The 19,041-nt window shown below is 47.7% G+C and overlaps 1 protein-coding gene across 1 annotated transcript; it reads right to left on the bottom strand.

The window, feature by feature from the left end:
• Positions 1-9,718: 9,718 nt before the first annotated feature.
• LOC136937931 (TBC1 domain family member 10A-like) lies at positions 9,719-18,958 on the bottom strand. Its single transcript, XM_067231086.1, has 9 exons — positions 18,143-18,958; positions 16,262-16,361; positions 14,941-15,048; positions 14,712-14,818; positions 14,456-14,570; positions 14,115-14,180; positions 13,828-14,017; positions 13,508-13,662; positions 9,719-12,917 (listed from the first exon to the last, which is right to left on the bottom strand). The coding sequence occupies exons 1-9, from the start codon at positions 18,322-18,324 to the stop codon at positions 12,372-12,374; spliced, it is 1,569 nt and encodes a 522-aa protein (XP_067087187.1). The 5' UTR covers positions 18,325-18,958; the 3' UTR covers positions 9,719-12,371.
• Between the last annotated feature and the right edge of the window lie 83 nt (positions 18,959-19,041).

Genomic DNA, 19,041 nt, shown 5'->3' with positions numbered 1-19,041 from the left:
CAGCAGCAACTTCCATAGTTTTAGAAGCTTAACTAATTTTTATGTGTATTTGAGGCAAGATGCCCAACTGTACTGTTTAGGATGTGTCTGTTCATAGTGAGGAAGTGGGGAAACAGAGTAGATTGGCTTCAAAGACCTTTCCTGTCCGACTGCCATTAAATCTTTGTTGTCATTTTCTCAGCAAAGACACTCACTGCTTGCTAAACCCATAAATCCCAGAAACAACATTACTCACACAAAAATGAAAACGTGAATCAGAAGCGGGATGTTTTACGGGACAGTTGGGAGTTGAGCGAATGCTCCATTCTCTATGATGTCTGCGCTGTATGTGCTTGTGTTTTTAGAACAAGGAGTTGGCAATGACTGTGAATGTTGGAGGTGGGACAGAAGATCATCTCTTACTTGATAGGTGTGCCTTCTCACTCTCTCTCTAGCCCCCTTAACAGCCTGTAAAAGCCAGTAATGTTGCAGCTGTGTTGAGTTCTGTGCCAAGCCAAGCATATGTACTGGTCTTCTTTACGGTAATATTATGGGATGTCTGTGTAAAACTCTCTTCACTTCAAATGCATAGTGCGGTGCTCTGCTGCTTGTGAGACTTTCCAACCCCTTCAGGAGGTGAGGCAGGTCTCTGGTTGCAGTTCTCGCTATCTCTACCTCTCCCATGACATCAGGAGGAGAGGAAGAGGAGGGTGGGGGAGGTTTAGGCTGTCCATGGGAGGCGGGGGGTGGAGATCCCAGCTGGAGCAGCTCCACCACACCATCTGTCTGAGACACACACACACACACACACTCAAAACACGTGTGCAACAGTCGTCCTGGGATTCATCCCTGGACAACACTGGATTATTCATTCTTTAATAAGCTACTGTTTCAACACAGCTCTGTGCATGTGTGAAGGCTGAAGCAGTCTTAATGCCAACCGATTAATTTCCCCCTCTAGGTCACAGTTCATGTTGACACAACCGCAAGTGAGACTTATAACCATTAAGAGATACTTTGTAGCCAATTGAGTAAATCCCTCCAAGTATCGGATAACAACACCATAGCTAAATATAACTGAAAATGCCTTTTTCGTTCAGTGAATTAAATCATGTGTGAGGGAGAGGGGACTAGGCCCTGGACATTAAGCTGTGTTTGTTTGCCTTTTATAGAAGGAGTCCATTCAGCATGGCCTGGTCCAACTTTTACAGATCTCTTCTAATGCTCAAAGACCTGCCGTTCTGTGAATTCACAATCAGTCTGTACACAGGCTCAATGTTCCTGGGTGGCAACCACACGATACTTTCACGTTGTCTAGAATCAAGATTTGGCCTGCTGGATGTCTCTGTCACCTGTTTATGGAGTCAAACCTCCAAGCCTTGCCTCTTGTCCCCCATACTCTTCCTGTGTGCCCATGCTATTCCCACGTCTTTGATCAGTTATTCTGTGGAACCCAGGCTGCCAATGTGTGCACCAGAGAGTCTCTTTGTTTGCTTGATTACAGGCCTGGATCTCAGAACCCGTCTGGGGGAACGAGAATCAGCTGCATGGCTCGGCCTCGGTTTCAGTTCCTGCGCTCTTTCAACTGGAACCAACAGCTTGAAAACGCAGCTCGGGCCAAACAAGGCCCCGGTTCAGCGGGCCGCCGGGTTTGGAGATCTTTCCATAACACCAAATCGCCGGCCATGACGTCTTTCGTGAGGTGGGGTTTCAAAGCGGCTGAAGGCATCCTGATGGAGTGTCTAATTTGTGATGAAATCGAGAGCACCTGTGACATCTGGAGCAGCTGAAGCTGAATCCCACATGTGGTGTTCCATCCTCCGGGTGAGATTATACCAGTACAATGATACTGCCTCAGCCAAGACTGGGCCGGCCTATTGTTTTCACTCGACCGAACTATGGCCCAGCACACAACCTGAGAGCTTCGGTGTGATAGTGAGTGAAACATGTAGGTATGCGTGTGTGTGTGTGTTTACATGGATGTTGCGTAACCTACGGCAGATTTGATAAAGCTTCAGACCACAGCTCGGGGATCAGCTCCCTCCCTTCCTGTGATAACCAAAGGTTGCTAACTCCTAGTTTGATTTCCTCTCCACCGCACAGTCAATCAGTTCAAGATGGCGGCCCCTGACATGAGCCTGCGGTAATGCGTGGAGGAGGGTGTCCCTGAGGGAGCGCTTACAGGAAACACCTTCTGCTTTATTATCTTTCCTGCTGTTATCACTGGCTGTGTCTGCACTCCCCCCCCCCCCCCCCCCTCCTCCTTACGACTCCTCCGCCGGCGCAGCCCGCACGCCATCCCAGAACAGCGAAGCTTTCTCAGGGCTTCCCGGCCCCCAAACCCCCACCCACCCACAACACCAGCTTCTTAATACAACAACACTGCTACACGGTCAACCGCAACTTCAGAGCGGGTTTGGCAGGAACCTGAGAGACGTATACAGTGGTTGCTTACATAAATGTTTCAAATCTGGAGGTAAAAAAAAAGTGAGCCAATTAAAACATTGGGATTGGAGTTTGGCAGTATGTGTTCCTGATGCCTCATCTGTCGGGTAGGGTTCCCCTGTGATTAGCTTCTCTCTCATCTGGCCAGGCTGCTATTTATGTCCGCGCCTGATGGAACCTGTACCAGATGATAGACTGTGGTTGGATGTGGGTGTCGACGCTACACACAGGCAATCACTGTGATCAAGGGCCTACAAGTGATTAATAACACCCAAGTAACGCATACCAGTATGAAGGACCAGAACCAAACATGAACTGGGACTTAAAAAGGCCGTCCAGATGTGTTCTAGATTTTATTCACTCCAATCAATGTTGGGTCATATTGTCCCCAAGGAAAGCAAATTCATTTTCTGCGTTTACAAAACCTCCAAATCAAAGGTTGCACAGTTCTTTTCACAATTGTTGTGAATATTTTGGCTCCAACCGGGGTGGGGGATGATCACCTTGACTAAACGGACTGTAAAATCCATCCTTCTGCAGGGCACACAAACACTTCACATAAGAACCAATAATAGTGGAGGGGCACGTCTCAATGAGAGAAGGCGTCCTGCAGCTGAACTAAGGGATCATAGAGGCCCAGCCTGAGAGGGAAGAAAAAAAACACCTCAGTCATGAACTCCATTCTGTAAAAGAAACAGCACATCAACCCTGTATATTTTTCCTAAAATACTCTTGCTGAGGCAGCAGAGCCTGAAACCGTCTAGTTAATCCATTTCTGACTCAGTCTTCTACTGTGGAGCGTCAGTGTTAACAGGTCCCACATCCCCACCTTAGTCCACGCTGCTCTGAACACCCAGCGGTCTCCGAGCCGAAACTTGATCTGTGCTCACATCCCCTCAGCTTACTGTAAATAACACTGGGACTAAAACTCAATCTCTTTCCATGGGAAACAAACCCGCTTTGTGTACCTCGGCCCGTGCATCTACCCTCCCCCGTCCGTCCGTCCTGCGTTCGACGTCTCCACACGTTACTGCGCTCCTGGGCTGGTGTTTTTTAAGAAAGGGGCCCCCATCAACACTGCTGAACATCAAGACGGCTGTTATTTTTATGGGTCTGCTCTGCCCAGAGAGAACACCCTCGAATGCTCAGGTTTCCCCTCATCTGGCTAGTGGAGGATTGAGCTGGGAGGGGGGGGGGGGGGGGGGGGCATACTGTACCTCTGCCCCAGACCGGGCCTCTCAGCTGTCTGATTTAAGAGGAGCCAGAGAGCACCTCTGAGACAGACCCCAGCCTCATTACTCCACATCTCCTCACCCTGCCTGTAGCCTCTCCCAGGCCCTGCATCCCACCCCTCCAGCCCCCCCAGCTCCTTGGGCTGAGCCCACAGCAACCCACCACCACATCCAAGTCGCTAACCAAAACGAAAATCACCTCATCTCATCACAAATGAGCTGGAAAGCCTTGAATTCTGCCAGGGGAAGACTTAACAATTGAGCTACCAGATTACGTAACCATCAACTTGGATTCATATCAGGGCTTTGCAGACGGCGTGCTCGTCAGCGGCCCCTGTTACGACCTGGCACGGGCCAGCAGTCTCGTCTATCTGGCTTCAGCCTCACTGCTGTGGACCATCTCGCGTCAGCCGGACAGGACAGGGTTTAAACGCAACAGACCCGACAAATCATCCAGAGATGACGCGTGTTGAAATCGAATTCAGATGAGGAAAAAAATCGAAAAGCGTGTCTCCGAACATACTTTCACATGGATGTAAAAGGGAATTGAAAACACCAGGCTCAGCCCAGCGTACTCCAAAAACAGGAGAAAAGGCCTGGGGACTGGGGTGGGCGTCTGCGGGCAACAGCCTACTGGAGGAGTGGATGGACTGAGTGCCGAAAGCAACCACTACATCTCATAACAAAAGCACAAACAATAGTACTAGGAAGTTCCCACTGATCTGCAGGAGATGAGACACATCTTCAAGCACGATTCATAATACTGGTGCTGGGCTTGAGGGTCACAGGGGTTGATTGCGATCCACTTCCTGTTTTTACCTCAGACAACAGCAACAGTGAGGACCTACACGTGCCAACTGCACTAACAACCCCAAAATGTGTGGAGTGAATCTGTCCCATATCTCTATCTTAAAAAGGGAAGTTTAATCAAACTATTTTTTCCCTTTTTTTTAGGGGCAATGAAACACATTTGTTGGCAACAATGTACAATACTACCTCAGGTCATTAGTAGTGACCCAAAATAGTGTCTGAGAATGAGCGACTGTGTGGTCTCATCTAACAAGAGAGCACAATGGTTGGTTGAGTGCCTTCCAACACAGAGGACATCCTCTCCATATGGTTGGGGGAGCCCGGCTCCAATTCTAATCTGCTCCCACTGTTTGTAAAATAAACAAGACTCCGAATGCTTGCCCACCGCCTGATCTGTTTCCCCCCTGCCGGCGCCCCCAATAATGCATCTGGTTGACCTTTGAACCCCGGCTGTTTGAACCACACTTCCTGTCCAGCTTACGGTGGATATGACTGATATGAGCATTTCTGTCCTGCCAGTCCTTTTTCACACAGTGGAACAGGAGATTACAGTAGGCTCATGTTGTGGTGACACATGTGGGACTAGGGAAAAAGACAAGGGGGTCGTGATCCAAGCAAACCTATATCCTGGATATGTATCACACAGGAGTCACAAACAGGAGGCATGACGGAGCATAAAAAAAAAAAGAAAAAAAAGAAAAAACTTGACTCATCATTCAAGCTCCATCATTCCACCACCCAACACACACAAACAAATGACCAGGAAACACAGCCAAACAGTCAAGCAGACCGAGACACTGAGAGCTCCAGTCACCCCAGCCCCCCACGACCCACCTCCCTCCCCCAGCAACCTCCCTAGTAGCCCCTGGGCCTGTTTGTCCCACAGGGAGGGAATGAGACTAGATAAGCCAGTGCTCCCCCTCCATCAACACAGCAGCCCTGTTCCAGAGCGTAGAGTTACCCTCCTCTGGAGCTCAGTGGGACAGGGCAGGGACCGGGCGGGGGGGGGGCAGCCTGCTGATGCCCACCATCTGTGTCTGTTACTCAGCACCCTGTGGTCAGGGGGCACCACAGGCACACACACAAGTCAACAAACACCCGGAGAGATCCATTCAACGGTTCAGTCTTTACCTGGGCCTCTTAACTCCTCGTTATCAGTGCCACCAAAGTGTCAGAGGGCAGGAACCCCTTGCAATTAGTGAAGTCTTAAGTGGCAGTGCTAAGAAAACAGAGGTCTAAGTAAAGTGCTAAATCTGTGCCTTCTTCTCCACATGAAATGTATTAGAGGATGAAGCGTCTCCATTAAGGTAATAAGGAATCCCATGATCATCTAAACTGATCTGAATTGAATATCCACCATGTTGATGGTAAAACACTTTATCAGGTTTGCTCGAAGGCTATGTGTTTCGGGAGAATGTATGCAAGGCTGGATCTACCCTATGGGCAATCTGGGCACCTGCCCAGGGTCCCTTGGTCATAAAGGGTCCCTCCATGAACGGATAATTTTGTTATTTATTTTTTCGGCTACATAGAAACAGTCTACACAAGGCTTCCTTGGTCCTCGATCTTGATAATTATCCAATCAGAATAAAATAAAAGTTGTTTTCAAGTATCGTGATTTTCTGTTGTATACAGTTTAATGACTGGACAGGCAATGATTGGGAACAGGCCGCAATGCACTGTATTGGCTGATGATAAAGATGGGTGGGCATAGAGCAGGTGCTTTACATCGTACTGATTCAAGATCAGTTTTTCTGAGAAAGAGTTGCAATTCAAACAGTGGAATTAATTTGTAACTGATCCATGGTTAGATACGTTGCATAGGCGAGTGCTGTGGAACTCGCTTATGCAACGTATGGGAAACCTATGGGAACAAATTTTCATGTAACGTTTCGCAGAAATTGGACAGCGGTAGCGACCAAACGAGAAAGGAAAAAAAGGAAAAAGAAGAGAAAAAAGCGTCTGCAATAATAAAAATCCGCTATTGAGTAACTTTTTCCTAAAAGTTAGAAACGAAGCAAAGGATTTCGAGCTAACTCAGGACAACTGTGCTTCAGAAGAGGCTTTCTGCACTGTCCTTGATGGCCATCGAGTCCAAGCTGATGAGGGAGCTGAACTTGATCTGCGACTTTGCAAAGAAAAAGACAAGAAAGAAGAACTTCAAAAGTAAGTGCTATAATGCTATCTGTGAGTTTTTTTGATATGCTGTTTGCTTAACGGGTGTATTGCATGTGATGCAGCTATAGGCCTGTGTAAGAGTTAGTTTGTCAAGTGCAGTATGTTGTCTTTTGCAGTGTGTTGCCCTACTCACTGTTTTGCTACTTGCACTCATCTGTGTTGTGGTGTGATGGCATTGTTGCATCTTCAGTCAGTCACATTTCAGAATTACTGGCTCAAGACTTTGGCAATATATTGTCCACTGAAAATCACCCAACCAGAAAGCACACCATACACTGCCTTGAGATGCTTTAATTAATTGTATCATTGTCGTGTGATTTGTGAGTGAGATGGCAGTTCTTGGTTTATCGAATTGGGCAGGCATACTTGCTGCTTGCTGAGCTGGACTCATAGACTGTATATAAAGAATGGACGTAGTCATTGTGACGTCACCCATCGGTTTGTGTAAGGCCGTTTTGAAGCCTCGGTTTTTGTCACTTCCTGGTCGCCATCTTGGGTTTTTGGAGCCAGAAGTGACCATAGGGGGGCGGGGGCATGAGCTTCAATGCCCAGGGGCCCTTTGGGGTACTAATCCGGCCTTGAATGTAGGTGTTCCTCATGGTTCATTTACCTGACGAGACTTCACAGACATAATTGAGAATGCCTCTGGCAGTGCTGCGCTGGGGGATGAGGCGGGTTCAGAGGTCAGGGAGGGCAACTAGGTGAGATGAAATGAAGCTCATCCACACTCAAGAGTGTGACGGTGTAGGCTGGGCACACAGGTGTGCAGTACTTACCCCCACATTACCCTCACACACCCATCTCTTTCTGCTGAACGTCCTGTGGGCTTAGCACCAGGCAGGTGATTAGCAGATATTACTACGCCTCACTTAGGCCTCCCCTATTCACCCGCGTGATTGCAGAATCTCCCAGGACGCACAAAGCCTGCTCTCTATACAAGATAAGAACTCAGGCTGAGTTTAAATGATCACTTGACTTTAATTGTCTAATGTCTGCAGCTCCAGGCAGTGGGTCCACTGGGGGTGACTGGAGTAAAGGCTACGATGACATACAAAGTATTTTGTTAAATGTACCCCTGAGCATTCATGCTTGTTATCCCAAGTTAAATTTACCATGTTAGACTTAAGTGTATACTTAGACCGTGGAGGGGAGGATAATAATAACTTGGAAATATAGGACAGGTGCCAACATTACAGCCCCACATGTTTTCAAAAACCTCCATGTGCAGAGACTGTATGGTGTAGTGTTTGAACCCCGCAGGCACTGCCTGAGATTGAAAACATTAACAGACATAATAATAACATTATTAAACAGGAGGCTCCTTTTGGAACGGTTAGAAAATACATGAGCCAGAGCGTGGGGAACATTCAGGAAGGGCACCGGAGACACGCGAGGTCTGGAGACTGAGCCAGCCTGCTCTCAGAGAGGCCAGTGTGTGTGCGGCTTAGGCAAGGTGGTTGCCACATGTGGTCAGCAGTGTTGGACTGTTCATAAAGCAAATAAATCGATTTTTATGGGACACATTGTTATGAGGGAGGTGTGAATCCCTACATAACCATACACACAGTCGACGATTTGGATTCAAAAATAGTTTGGGTTTTCACTTGGACAGGTTGAGATGAGAATGCCACATGGGTCTGCCACGGAGAAGATTCAATTATCAACCTGCTTCAGCCATAAGGATCCCTTTCCTGGCCATGACCTAAGCACGACTGTTACCCCCTGGTGCAATATATAACCTCTTTCCATTTCACCCTTCTTTAAGAAGCTCACCTGCCGAGACTAGGCCCCCAGACATATTCGTTACTTCAGCCTTTTAATTTGACCTGAGCCAACCTGTCACGCCCCATCAAACGTGGGAAGCTGATACCTCAGACAAACACAGGCACCTTTGCTTCGCGTTGTGCCATCCCCCCCATGCCTCGACACACTCGGAGCCTGGGAGCGGAGAAAGACTCGCCCGCATCGCATGAATCAGCCCCTGTGACAGGGGTGGGGGGGAGGGGGGGGTCCGCTAGGCCCCAGGATCACACGGAGGACCACAAGTCTCTCTTTTACCGCTCCTTCTCCCAGCCCCACTGGCTGAGGACGAGAGAGGAGGGATGGGGTTTCTAGAAAGGCGTATATTTCCGTTGACGGAGAGATAAATCAGATCATTTCTTGAGTGAGAGAGAGAGAGGGAGCACAGAGAAGGCCTTCTTGAGGCTTCTCCTTTGAGATGTAAATGGAACGGTGGCACTGACTGAGGACCAGGTGTCCACTGCGGAGAGGGAGAGCGTGACGGTACATGTTTTCCTGGGCTGTTAACTGTTAACATGCCTCTAAGGAACACGAAGATCACAAATAACTAGAGTTGACATAAATGTGAGCAGAAATTATGGTTACATGTTAAGAGTAGGTGACAGGAAGGCCTGTTTTAAAAAATATATAGACATACAAAATATGGGTACAGTCAATTTTGTGGTAAAATGTACCCGTAAGTACTAAGCTTTTCGCAATGAAAAATACAACCGTGAAAACAATATGTAACCTAAGCTGAATTAATGCTCAGGACATTTTTGTAATCACACACTGACCTAAGGCAAAGAAAGGCAAGCCTAGACACTGGTAGTCCACCTGCAATTACCTTGCACAGTGCTGGTTTATTGGGGGAACGAACATAGCAATTTGGGCTGAACTGGTCTTTACCTGAGGGCGTTTTGGTATTTACTTCAATTATTTCCCACCTCGAGGTGGGAAAGGGGGTGTTTGACGGTTAAAAATAATCTAAACACTAAATAAAGAAATCAAAACAACCTGTAATTAACCAAGCGACGTCCGTACCACAAATGACCTCAAACTTACTGATCCCGAGAGGTGAGAGGAGAGGGGGATAGGTCAAACACTACTAGACTTTCTTGAAAACAGTGTTAGACCTTCGGGAGACAGACAAGTCTGAAAATGGCTGCATCTTCTTGACTCCAGTGCTCCCTCTGTTGTGAAAAATGAGCAACCACCTTAGACCTTACATGGTACATAAACCACACACAATTCTAGCCTACTGACATTAAGAAAACACAATCTGATCAGTTGGGTTTGATCAAAGTGGATTTATTGGTATAAACATAGTATACAACATGACCTTTTACATTTCATTTCTGCAAGTTTTGTTGTATGTTTTATCATGATTAAAAATTTTATAAACAGAAGAAAATCCCAAATAATGACATTTAAATGAGCCAGTATTCTGCTAAGCAATTGGGGTTAGCCATTAGTTATCCCCTAGTATGTTGTGCTTAGTAAACTAGTGTCAGGATCGATGAGAGAAAATGTTTTCTGTGATCCCAGGTCATAAACAAAACATCCATCCAACTTCCATAAAAAAAGAGCAAGTGTAACATTATTTTACAAATCAGTTATATCTACATTTAGCGTAGTAGCATTAAATTAAAGAAGATCTGCAAAATGGGAAGTATGTGAAACCGCCCATACATAAACAGCCAGGTTTCTTTGTAACTTGTTATCCATTCAAAATGTATTGCTTTTGCAACCAAGCTATACATGCAATCTGTAGCATAGACATTTTGTGGAATGATACAAATACAGCATATACATAGCTGCATATATATTTGTCGAGCATATATTTATTTTAAAATCCTGTAGTTTCTCAAAGTGACATTATTAAGTGTAACAAGTTCCATTTTCCATGCAATGTATGCAAACCTTCATCTCAGTAAAACTCATTCACTAAAAAGCACAGAAGAATGTGGTTACAAAAAAAAAAAAGATTGTACATGATTTTCACAAAGCACAAGCCTCATGTTCCAAATGGGCCTGGCTTATTCCCAAACCTACAAAACTGTCTTTTAAAAAGAGGAAGACTCCAAATATCCCAAACATAAGGCCTCCCACAAACTCCCTTTCTTCGTAACAGCTGAGAGCAAAGTAAGCATCCAGACTAACAGGTCGTGTTTGTGTGGCTTTGGGTCGCCTAACAAACAGAGAACACTGAGGACTTTGACTAGTGTGGCGATAAGAACAGCGAGGTGGGCACCTGCAAGCCAACCACATGTCGACCAGCAGGGCTGACTATAAGATCATGCACATGTTCCATATGACAGATTAAGCCTTTTCGCAACCAGACTTACTGTACCCCTATTCGCCTATACTTCAGCTGCCCACCTGATGTGAACGATGACTTCTTTGAAGGGATTGGACTTGGCTGGCCGCATGGCACAGTGTGTTACACCTCCCAAAGGCATTCGCTTAAGTTGCATCAGTTACGCATGCTGTTGGGGCGATGAGGGGTTTAAGCACTTGACATATGAGGCACAGGTTATAAAAGGTCAGTTCCGGTCTGACTCGCTTTTCAGTTAAAATGTTTGCATAAAAATAAGGAATAAGACATACAGGTGCTCTCGGACACGACACAGAGCTGCAATTTCATTTTGTGGAATTTACTGTGTATTATTGGCAGTAATCACAAGTTTAGAAGTGAGGGGAAAATATGCCAAGGTTGCCCTCTAGTGGTAAAAGATCGAAAGCTCTTACATAGGATAAATGACGCAATGGCTACCTTTTGTATTTTAAGAGGCATAGGTAGGAGCAATGGTTCACACCTATGCTGAAGCAATGCAGTGAACTGAAGTTGGAATAAGGTGAGCTACATTTGAGCTGTAGAGGGTTAGTATCAAAGCTTTAGAGTAAGCCGCAAAGGAACATGCCACTCCTCACTAGACTTCAAATATGGCCACGATTACCTTTCCAATTCCCGTTTCAAAATGAATCTCCACCTGCACAGAAGGTCAGGTGACACCTACGGGTCAGAATACGCAACTAAGAAAAAGAAACGTGGCAAGAGGCAATACAGTGTCTTTCAAAGCTTGTTAAGAAGAATATGATTGGTTAATGGAAAGGGTCATGGCAAACCTGGACATGATTGGCTGGTGTGTGGCTGGTATTTGTGCTAGTGTCTTGCTGACTGGGAGGGCATTCACATATTCAGTGTGGAGGCGTGTGGATTGTACGTTCTGCAACGCTGTGCTGGTCCCAGCTCAAAGCCCTGTGTGGGTGTTGACCAATCTGGAAGTGGCGTGCAGCTTGCTGGCTAGTTACGTTTCGCTCACTGAGTTACAACCAACTGGCATCTACAGTTTGTATGTGTCTCCACCCCTGCTTTAGGTTACCAAACGTGTCTATCTAACAAAGCTACCTATAGATACCATATCACATTCCCGGTTCCAATTACGCAACAATTCCCGCACACAGCACGAGTTTGTCACTTGTTAACGAGGGCATTAGTGGACGAGTGTCATCGGTAGGGGCATTAGTCAAAGTGAACCGACGGTTAGCGTAACTAAGACAACCATGAGTTTCATAAGGCTGACCGAACTAGGCCCACAACCCCTATTCCCATTAAGCTGCCAGCGAGGATCCAACCAAGAGAATGCGAGTAAAAAAAACAAAAAAAAAACGTAACAATAGATCACGGCCTTTAAAACGTATTTCAACTTTAGAATAAGCTCCTCCCCCAACCACCAATGTTAGACAGTTCCGGAACTCTCCGCCACGCCGCTGCATATGTGAATGCCCGATGAGAAAGAGAGAGAGAGGCTTAATTGGCATGCAGTGGGATACAGAGTGAATCTGCAGAGGCACATTCACCAGCTACTGCCCCCCCTCCCCTCCTCTCATTCCCGTCCTGCTGAGTCTTGGACATGGCGCCCCGGGCTCTGGTCACAGGGACAGTCACAGGTAGGTGTCCTCAGCGCTGTTGAGGCTCTGTGTGGACTGCTGGAAGAGAGACTCTTTGGCTGGGGCCGTGTCTTTAGGAGACGGAGGCTGAGGGGGAGGGTCTGTCACGGCCTGTGGGGGCGGGGTCTGCTCGACGCTGGCGGGCTGGGCTGGTGGGTCTGGTGGCGGGGGCTGAGGGTCGCCCAGTAGAGGGTAGGGGTTGGGGACCTGCACGACGGGGATGGGAGTCTTCCTCATCAGGCTTCCTCTCTTCTTGCTCTTCCTCTCCTCCCTGTTCTTCTTCTCCTCCTTGTTCTTCTTCTCCGCCTTGTGAGCGGCGGCGGCGGAGGGCTGGGCGCCGGGCACGGGGGACTCCACCACGATGGTGGGCAGCTGCCGCAGGTCCTGGCGGCTGTGCGGCTCGGCCGACATGATGGCCCGGGCGCCGTGCATCCTGGGGGGGCACTTGCAGTGCAGCTCGCCGCGGGTCTTCCTCCAGCGCTTCAGCTGAGAGTGGTGCTCGCGCTCCACGTCGCGCTCCGACACGGGGACCTCCAGGACCTGGCACGGGGGGGGGGGGGGGGGCGTTACCGATGGCAACTGTAGGCAAAACACCAAGCGCACACAGACACGGGCTCACAAACGAATACCAATGTGGAGGAAAGTGAGGCTCATTGTCCGGGGCAAACAGCCAGAACAAGTGAAAAGATCTTTCAGTCCCTGCCCATTCCGTTCATAATCCAAACCTAGTTAGCAAATGTCAGTGAGCCCGGGGCGAGGGGCAAGGGGCCGGCCTCGCAGCTAACACACACAGCTAGCGTGGCCGGCTCAATCAGAGAGCCTATTGTCAGTGTGAACAGTCAGTCACACTGGAGCCTCTGGACACTGACTGCCCAGTCCTAACTATAGACCATGCGTCTCTGTGTCACTTCAGTTTCCTCTCCAAGGCTCTTCTGCCCACAGTTCTTTAGAGAACAATTGTTCTTCACAGACGCACAGTCGGACATTCTCACAGCGAGAGACAGCCTGGGAGTGTGTAGAAAGGGGTTCTAGACACTCTGCGTTCCTTACCCAAAAGCGCTCGAGGTCTCTCTTGTGGATGTGTTGCTCAATACCAGGTTGGTGTCAGCCTGCAGGCCTGCAGTACTCACCTCTCGTACGAGGAAGCCCTCCTGCATGTAGCGAGCCTCTATGGCCCGGAGCAGCTCCATGGTCTCGTACTGACCCTGACACGCCTTGAGCTTCTCGCGGGTTCCCAGCATGCTCTTCAGCAGCACCAGGCCCACCCTGAAGATGACCTTCACACCTGTGGGGGGGAGAGGAGCGTGACAGAGGTCACTCAACTCGACATGAGAAGCCCTGATATTCTGTGGTGTTCAGACAAAGCAAACTTGTACCGCCCTTTATCAGATTCACTCTGTGTCCTTATGGGGTTAAAACGCACGCGACGGTGAAAAAGGACGCGTCTCACCATCGCAAAGAAACATGTCCCACACGCGCAGCACGGAGGCCCAGGGCAGGGTCCTAGAGAAGGCACACATGAACCATTCGGTCATGTAGATGATGGGGTCGATCTTGTGCTTCTCCAGGTGACGGTAGCCTAGCGGACAGACTCGGCGCAGCAAGGCAAACAGAATCTCCCCGTCTAACTGGATAGCCTCCTAGGAGAGACGCAGGCACGAGGCCGTCGTTAAACACAGGTGGGAGAAGTCAGGTAGGAAGTACTTTACACGGGGCGGGAGTAGGTGGGAGTTTTACCAGGCCAGCGCTGTAGTAACCAGGAAGGTACTTCTCACAGATTTGGACCAGCCCCCAGAAGGCATCCTGTGGAAAAACACACAGATGATGTTAGAAAGGAAACCGGGAATGGAATCGTTTTGGGAAAAGTGGAAAGTGGGAAACAAAAATAAAACAAGTCACAAGGCAAAAATTCAGCTGAGGCGCAAGGTCCGGTAACCCATAGGACCGACAGACACACGAGGAAGGAAGCTGTCTGAAAGAACTAATCACTAAAGTAAACCTCCAGGGTGTGGGGGGGGGGGGGTCACACTGAGATAGCTGCAGTGGAAGAGGACATATCGTGACGGCACGAGGCTCACCTCGGCGGGCATGTGCATGAGCAGCACGGCGGCGATGGGCGCCTGGGCCTGGCAGTAGCCCTCGTCTGGCCTGTGCAGGGTGTAGGCCTTCAGGACACGGAACAGGTCCTGCTGCCTGGGAGGGAGGGCAAACAACACGGAGAAAAGCATGAGCACACACACACACACACAGGCTGGTCAAACCAGATGAGAAGTCAAAGAGAGCTGAGTCCCTCCATTGTGCGCCACTCAACCCGGAGACAAAGCGGAGGCTCACCCATGTCCTCCTCGCGACACAAACATCTCGTGGAAGGGAAACTGCCGGTGCAGATCCTTCTCTATCACGTCCATCCACTTAGGGTCTCCTGCCTGGCTGTCGAGCTCCTGGGGAAACGAATGAATGTGACATTCATGTCATGGGACATGTAGGTCCCTGATATGGTACTTAACTTTTTATCAACAGATTACAGGATCACACAAAAGGAGGGAGTGTGAAGGAGACTGACCTGGAACTTTCCGTGGTTCTGCTCTCTCTTCACCTTTCCCCCGGACAGGTAGAGCCAAGCACGACCTCGCAGGGACGGAGGGATCCCCTTCTGGCATCGCAGTCTCACCTGAGGCCCGAGAAGAGAGAGACAGGATGAATATACACACAAATAAAGAAATGGCCTTTTAAGGCTTTTTTTCCCACCAACAGTACAGAATATACCCCATCAGTTGGACCACTTTTGTCCAGACATTAGGAATCATTTCACACTAACTGTTGATGAGGCCATGATACTGTTACTCTGAGCTAAAGGCTCTGTATGACTATGAAAGGACAGCTTCAAAGATTAGCAGCGGCAAACTAACCTTCGAAACCAACTATCCCAGCAGTGTGACACACCCTGTTTGAAATAGCTGTTTATTCTTGTAAACGGTCTTATGTCAGATGGCTGAGCGGTTAGGGAGTCGGGCTATTAATCAGAAGGTTGTTGGTTCGATTCCCGGCTGTGCAAAATTACATTGTGTCCTTGGGCAAGGCACTTCACCCTACTTGCCTCGGGGAGAATGTCCCTGTACTTACTGTAAGTCGCTCTGGATAAGAGCGTCTGCCAAATGACTAAATGTATGTGGCTTAGGCGTTTCATGTGGCTTTGCAATCAAATAATCAGATCCGCACGCAGTCACAACAAGCCACACGCTGTCAAAACGCACAAGCCTGCCCTTGTAGCTTCCATGAAGGGACGAGGGCTGTTTTGCTAGTGTGGACCCACCCAGTTTCTGTCACTAGTTCGAGTGACAGAGGGTGACAAGAGCAGACGGGTTGTATCAAGCGTGCTGACTCATGCAAATGCGGTCGACTTGTTAATGAATGTTTAGCATTTCACACGGGCATAACCGGCTGGGTGACTGGAGGTGCAAACTGTTCCAGGCACAGCCCTGGCCTGCAGAGTCTGTTAGCGCGAGTCTAATTTCAGAGTCTTCTTTCCCTTTAATTCGTGAGGACCCTACCAAGAAAGAGTCTTCCCACCGGGCCTCCCTCTGTCAAGATCTTCATACATATTGGTATCGCAACCATAGGGCCTGCCTATGTCGTAAACCGTCTGCCAGACGAATTAAAACGTTGAAACACTGGCATGCCTGGGCAGAAACAGCACGTCTCATGTTTATAACTCCTGTCAAAGAGCAAGTTTCAACTAGACCTTGAAAGCTCAAGTCACCTTCTTTTGTTGAATAATGTTACGCATGCAAGGATGTGAGAATAGTCGGAAGAATACACGAACGGACGGCCAGTCAAACCCCAAAAAAACTTCATTAGCCAACGTGTGCGAGCAGCGACGTTACCTTGTTGTGTCTCTTGGCCATCCACTTGTCCCAGTGGCTGAGCATGTCCAGCCACTTGACCTCCCTCTGTCTCAACACCTCTGGAGGGACATCCTGGGCCCTGGGGAGGGACCACACAGGGAGACAGTGTGAGGTACAGTGTAAAGAACAGCACAGACGGAACATCACAGGTCACCACGGGACATTCCCCTCCAGTCTGGTTCTAAACTTGGCCCGTATGTTCTAGATAAGAGGGCTACTGATTGTTCCATTAAAACAAACCACATTTCTGACATTGAAGACAAATGAGAAAGAGCTATAGTTTATGAATTGGCGGGTTTTATTAAGGGAAAGAGAAAACATTTCAGCGAGTGATATAGAAAAGACAGGTATCTCCTGAAGGCAGGCAGGCAGGGCCTAGTGTAGAACCAGACATGACATGATGTCATTCTATTATGGAACGCTTGGCTTCGACAATAAGAGGGAACTGGGAATGGAACATTCCCACACAGCAAGAGAAGACATATGGCAGCTTGGGTTCATCGACGTGGTTGTGCTGATGGTGTATTTAAGGCCCTTAGTAGAGCCTCAGCTAGGCTATGTAATTATCTGATCGGCATAGCCTTGTAATCATGGGGCAGGAGGAGTCTTCAAAGAACATATAGATGTGTGTGTGTGTGTGTGTGTGTGTGTGTGTGTGTGTGTGTGTGTGTGTGTGTGTGTATGTATGTATGTATGTATGTGTATATATATATATATATATATATATATATATATGCACTTTCCTTTTAGAAGAGAGCTATAATTATGCTGCGTTCGTTGTATAATTTTAGCAGTGTTAAAACCTCTTGTCTCTCTGTGCTACATCCTCTAAACACTGCTGTGTATAACGGGTGTGAGTTTCGTTAGCCTTCTTGAAATGCAAATCAGACTTTCTCTTCTCCATTTCCTATGAAATCCCTGTGCCAGAAGAGGCAGTCCAACCACAGGGGTGGCAGATCTGTGGCGCAAGGCCAGCCAGCCCTACAGAAAACAGGATGCTTCCAGCCAGCTTGTGCTTGGCACAACTTTCCCTCATTCCTTCCACTCTGTGTGTGTAATGCCACAACACTGACGTGCACGAGCACAGGAGACCGGGGGCAGGAGCCTTTGCCTCGCCATCGGAGGTTGATCACAACTACCTGTTTCAAATGCAAAACTCCTGCCTGCCTCTCTGTTTACATACAGTTCTGAAAGACAAAGGAGTCTTTATAGCGATGTACATTGTAGGGTGTTATGTGCAGTGTGGGTGCGTACCTAGGGTACAACACGAGTCACAAGGCCCACTAACAGCACTGTACTGAGTAGGACAAACAAACATGTAGTCCTGTAAACTACATGAAAAAAGAAACTCCTATCACAGATCTTCTCTTAGAGTTAACAATTCTCAGTATCAATGAGGCATGGATTCTGGGACGAAACAAATGGTGGGATGGACAGGAAGCAGATTAGGTTTTGTCAACATTGCCCTTCACACCTAACAGACTATTCTAAGTGAGCCTCCAGAGTATTCTATGCTTATCATTTTATGCTTGACCAACACTGCAAATAAACAAACCATCTTGGGCATGCCCTGAAATTTAGAGCTAATGTGACTGGAGCGGAGGGCTCCGTATCAAGAGGGAGGGGACCTCACAGGCAAGTCACAAGGATATATTGATCACAGACACCAAATACTATTGATGTAGCCAGCAAGTAGGCACTGCAAGGCCTTTAGTTAGTTGACTGTACTGAAACTCGCAAGGTAGGCAGATTCTTTGACAGGGGCATTTGACATTTCATTTCAGACCATTCATTCATATCCAGAGTGTTGTGTGGCTAATATGTCTAGTAGTTAGCTCCAACTTAAACTACAGAACTTACGAGTCTTCAGAATACTGTTGTGCTCCACCGATAAATCCATATTTATCGGGATGCCTGCTGCTGGTGAAGCCGTTGATCTCTGAGTCGGATCCAAGGGAGCTCTCGTCGTCAACATGACTGCCAATACTAGTCCTGATGCTGGTTGTGTCGACTGACTGACGACCATTCTCTATTTGAGCCATAATTACTAGCTAGCTAGATTGCCAGTTATAATTCTGGCACTGTTAAAAGTAACGGCGTACAACGCAAATGTTTCCAAGTCAACAAAACAAATGCCATGTCATATTTAGGGCATCTGGACGGGTGGATAACATTCACTAGCTAGCTTACAAAATAGCTAGAATTAGCTATGATAACTAGTAGTAGTAGCCATCAACTAAGTTTCAAGCAGCATGCTAAGCTAGGATAAATAGGTAGCATATCGTTATAACTATTACTTTTAGCTATCTGGAAATGTTATGTTGGGGGTACATTTTAACTATCTCCACAGAAAGATCAAATGTTACTGTATAGCTTACCTAGCACTAACTTGCTAGCTTTTAGCAAGCGAGGCTAGCTAATCACAACAGCGGCGAACGAAAGCTGGCTACTGTACAGTAACTAGACAACGTTAGCACTAGCTAACTAGTACTAGCTAACAACTAAAAACTAACGTAATCAAAACAAGCTAAATAATTGTATTGAGTAGAACTATAAGAAAAACACAAGTTACATCAATAAGGTAACTTGCATACAAACATCTCACAAATTTTAAGATGTCTTTAGCGAAGTTTTCGTTGTCATTTCTTTTTCCACCCTTCCTCAACTGTCATCCAGGTTCCGACTCTTCGCCATGGAAGGACACACTTCACTGTAATAGGGCGGTCGGCCAAATACATAAAGCAAACGTCTCCCTCTAG

This window comes from Osmerus mordax, chromosome 28, assembly GCF_038355195.1.
Source record: "Osmerus mordax isolate fOsmMor3 chromosome 28, fOsmMor3.pri, whole genome shotgun sequence".
NCBI lineage: Eukaryota > Metazoa > Chordata > Actinopteri > Osmeriformes > Osmeridae > Osmerus > Osmerus mordax.
Note: the sequence above shows the minus strand (reverse complement) of the source record. Positions and strands in the feature narration are given on the sequence as shown.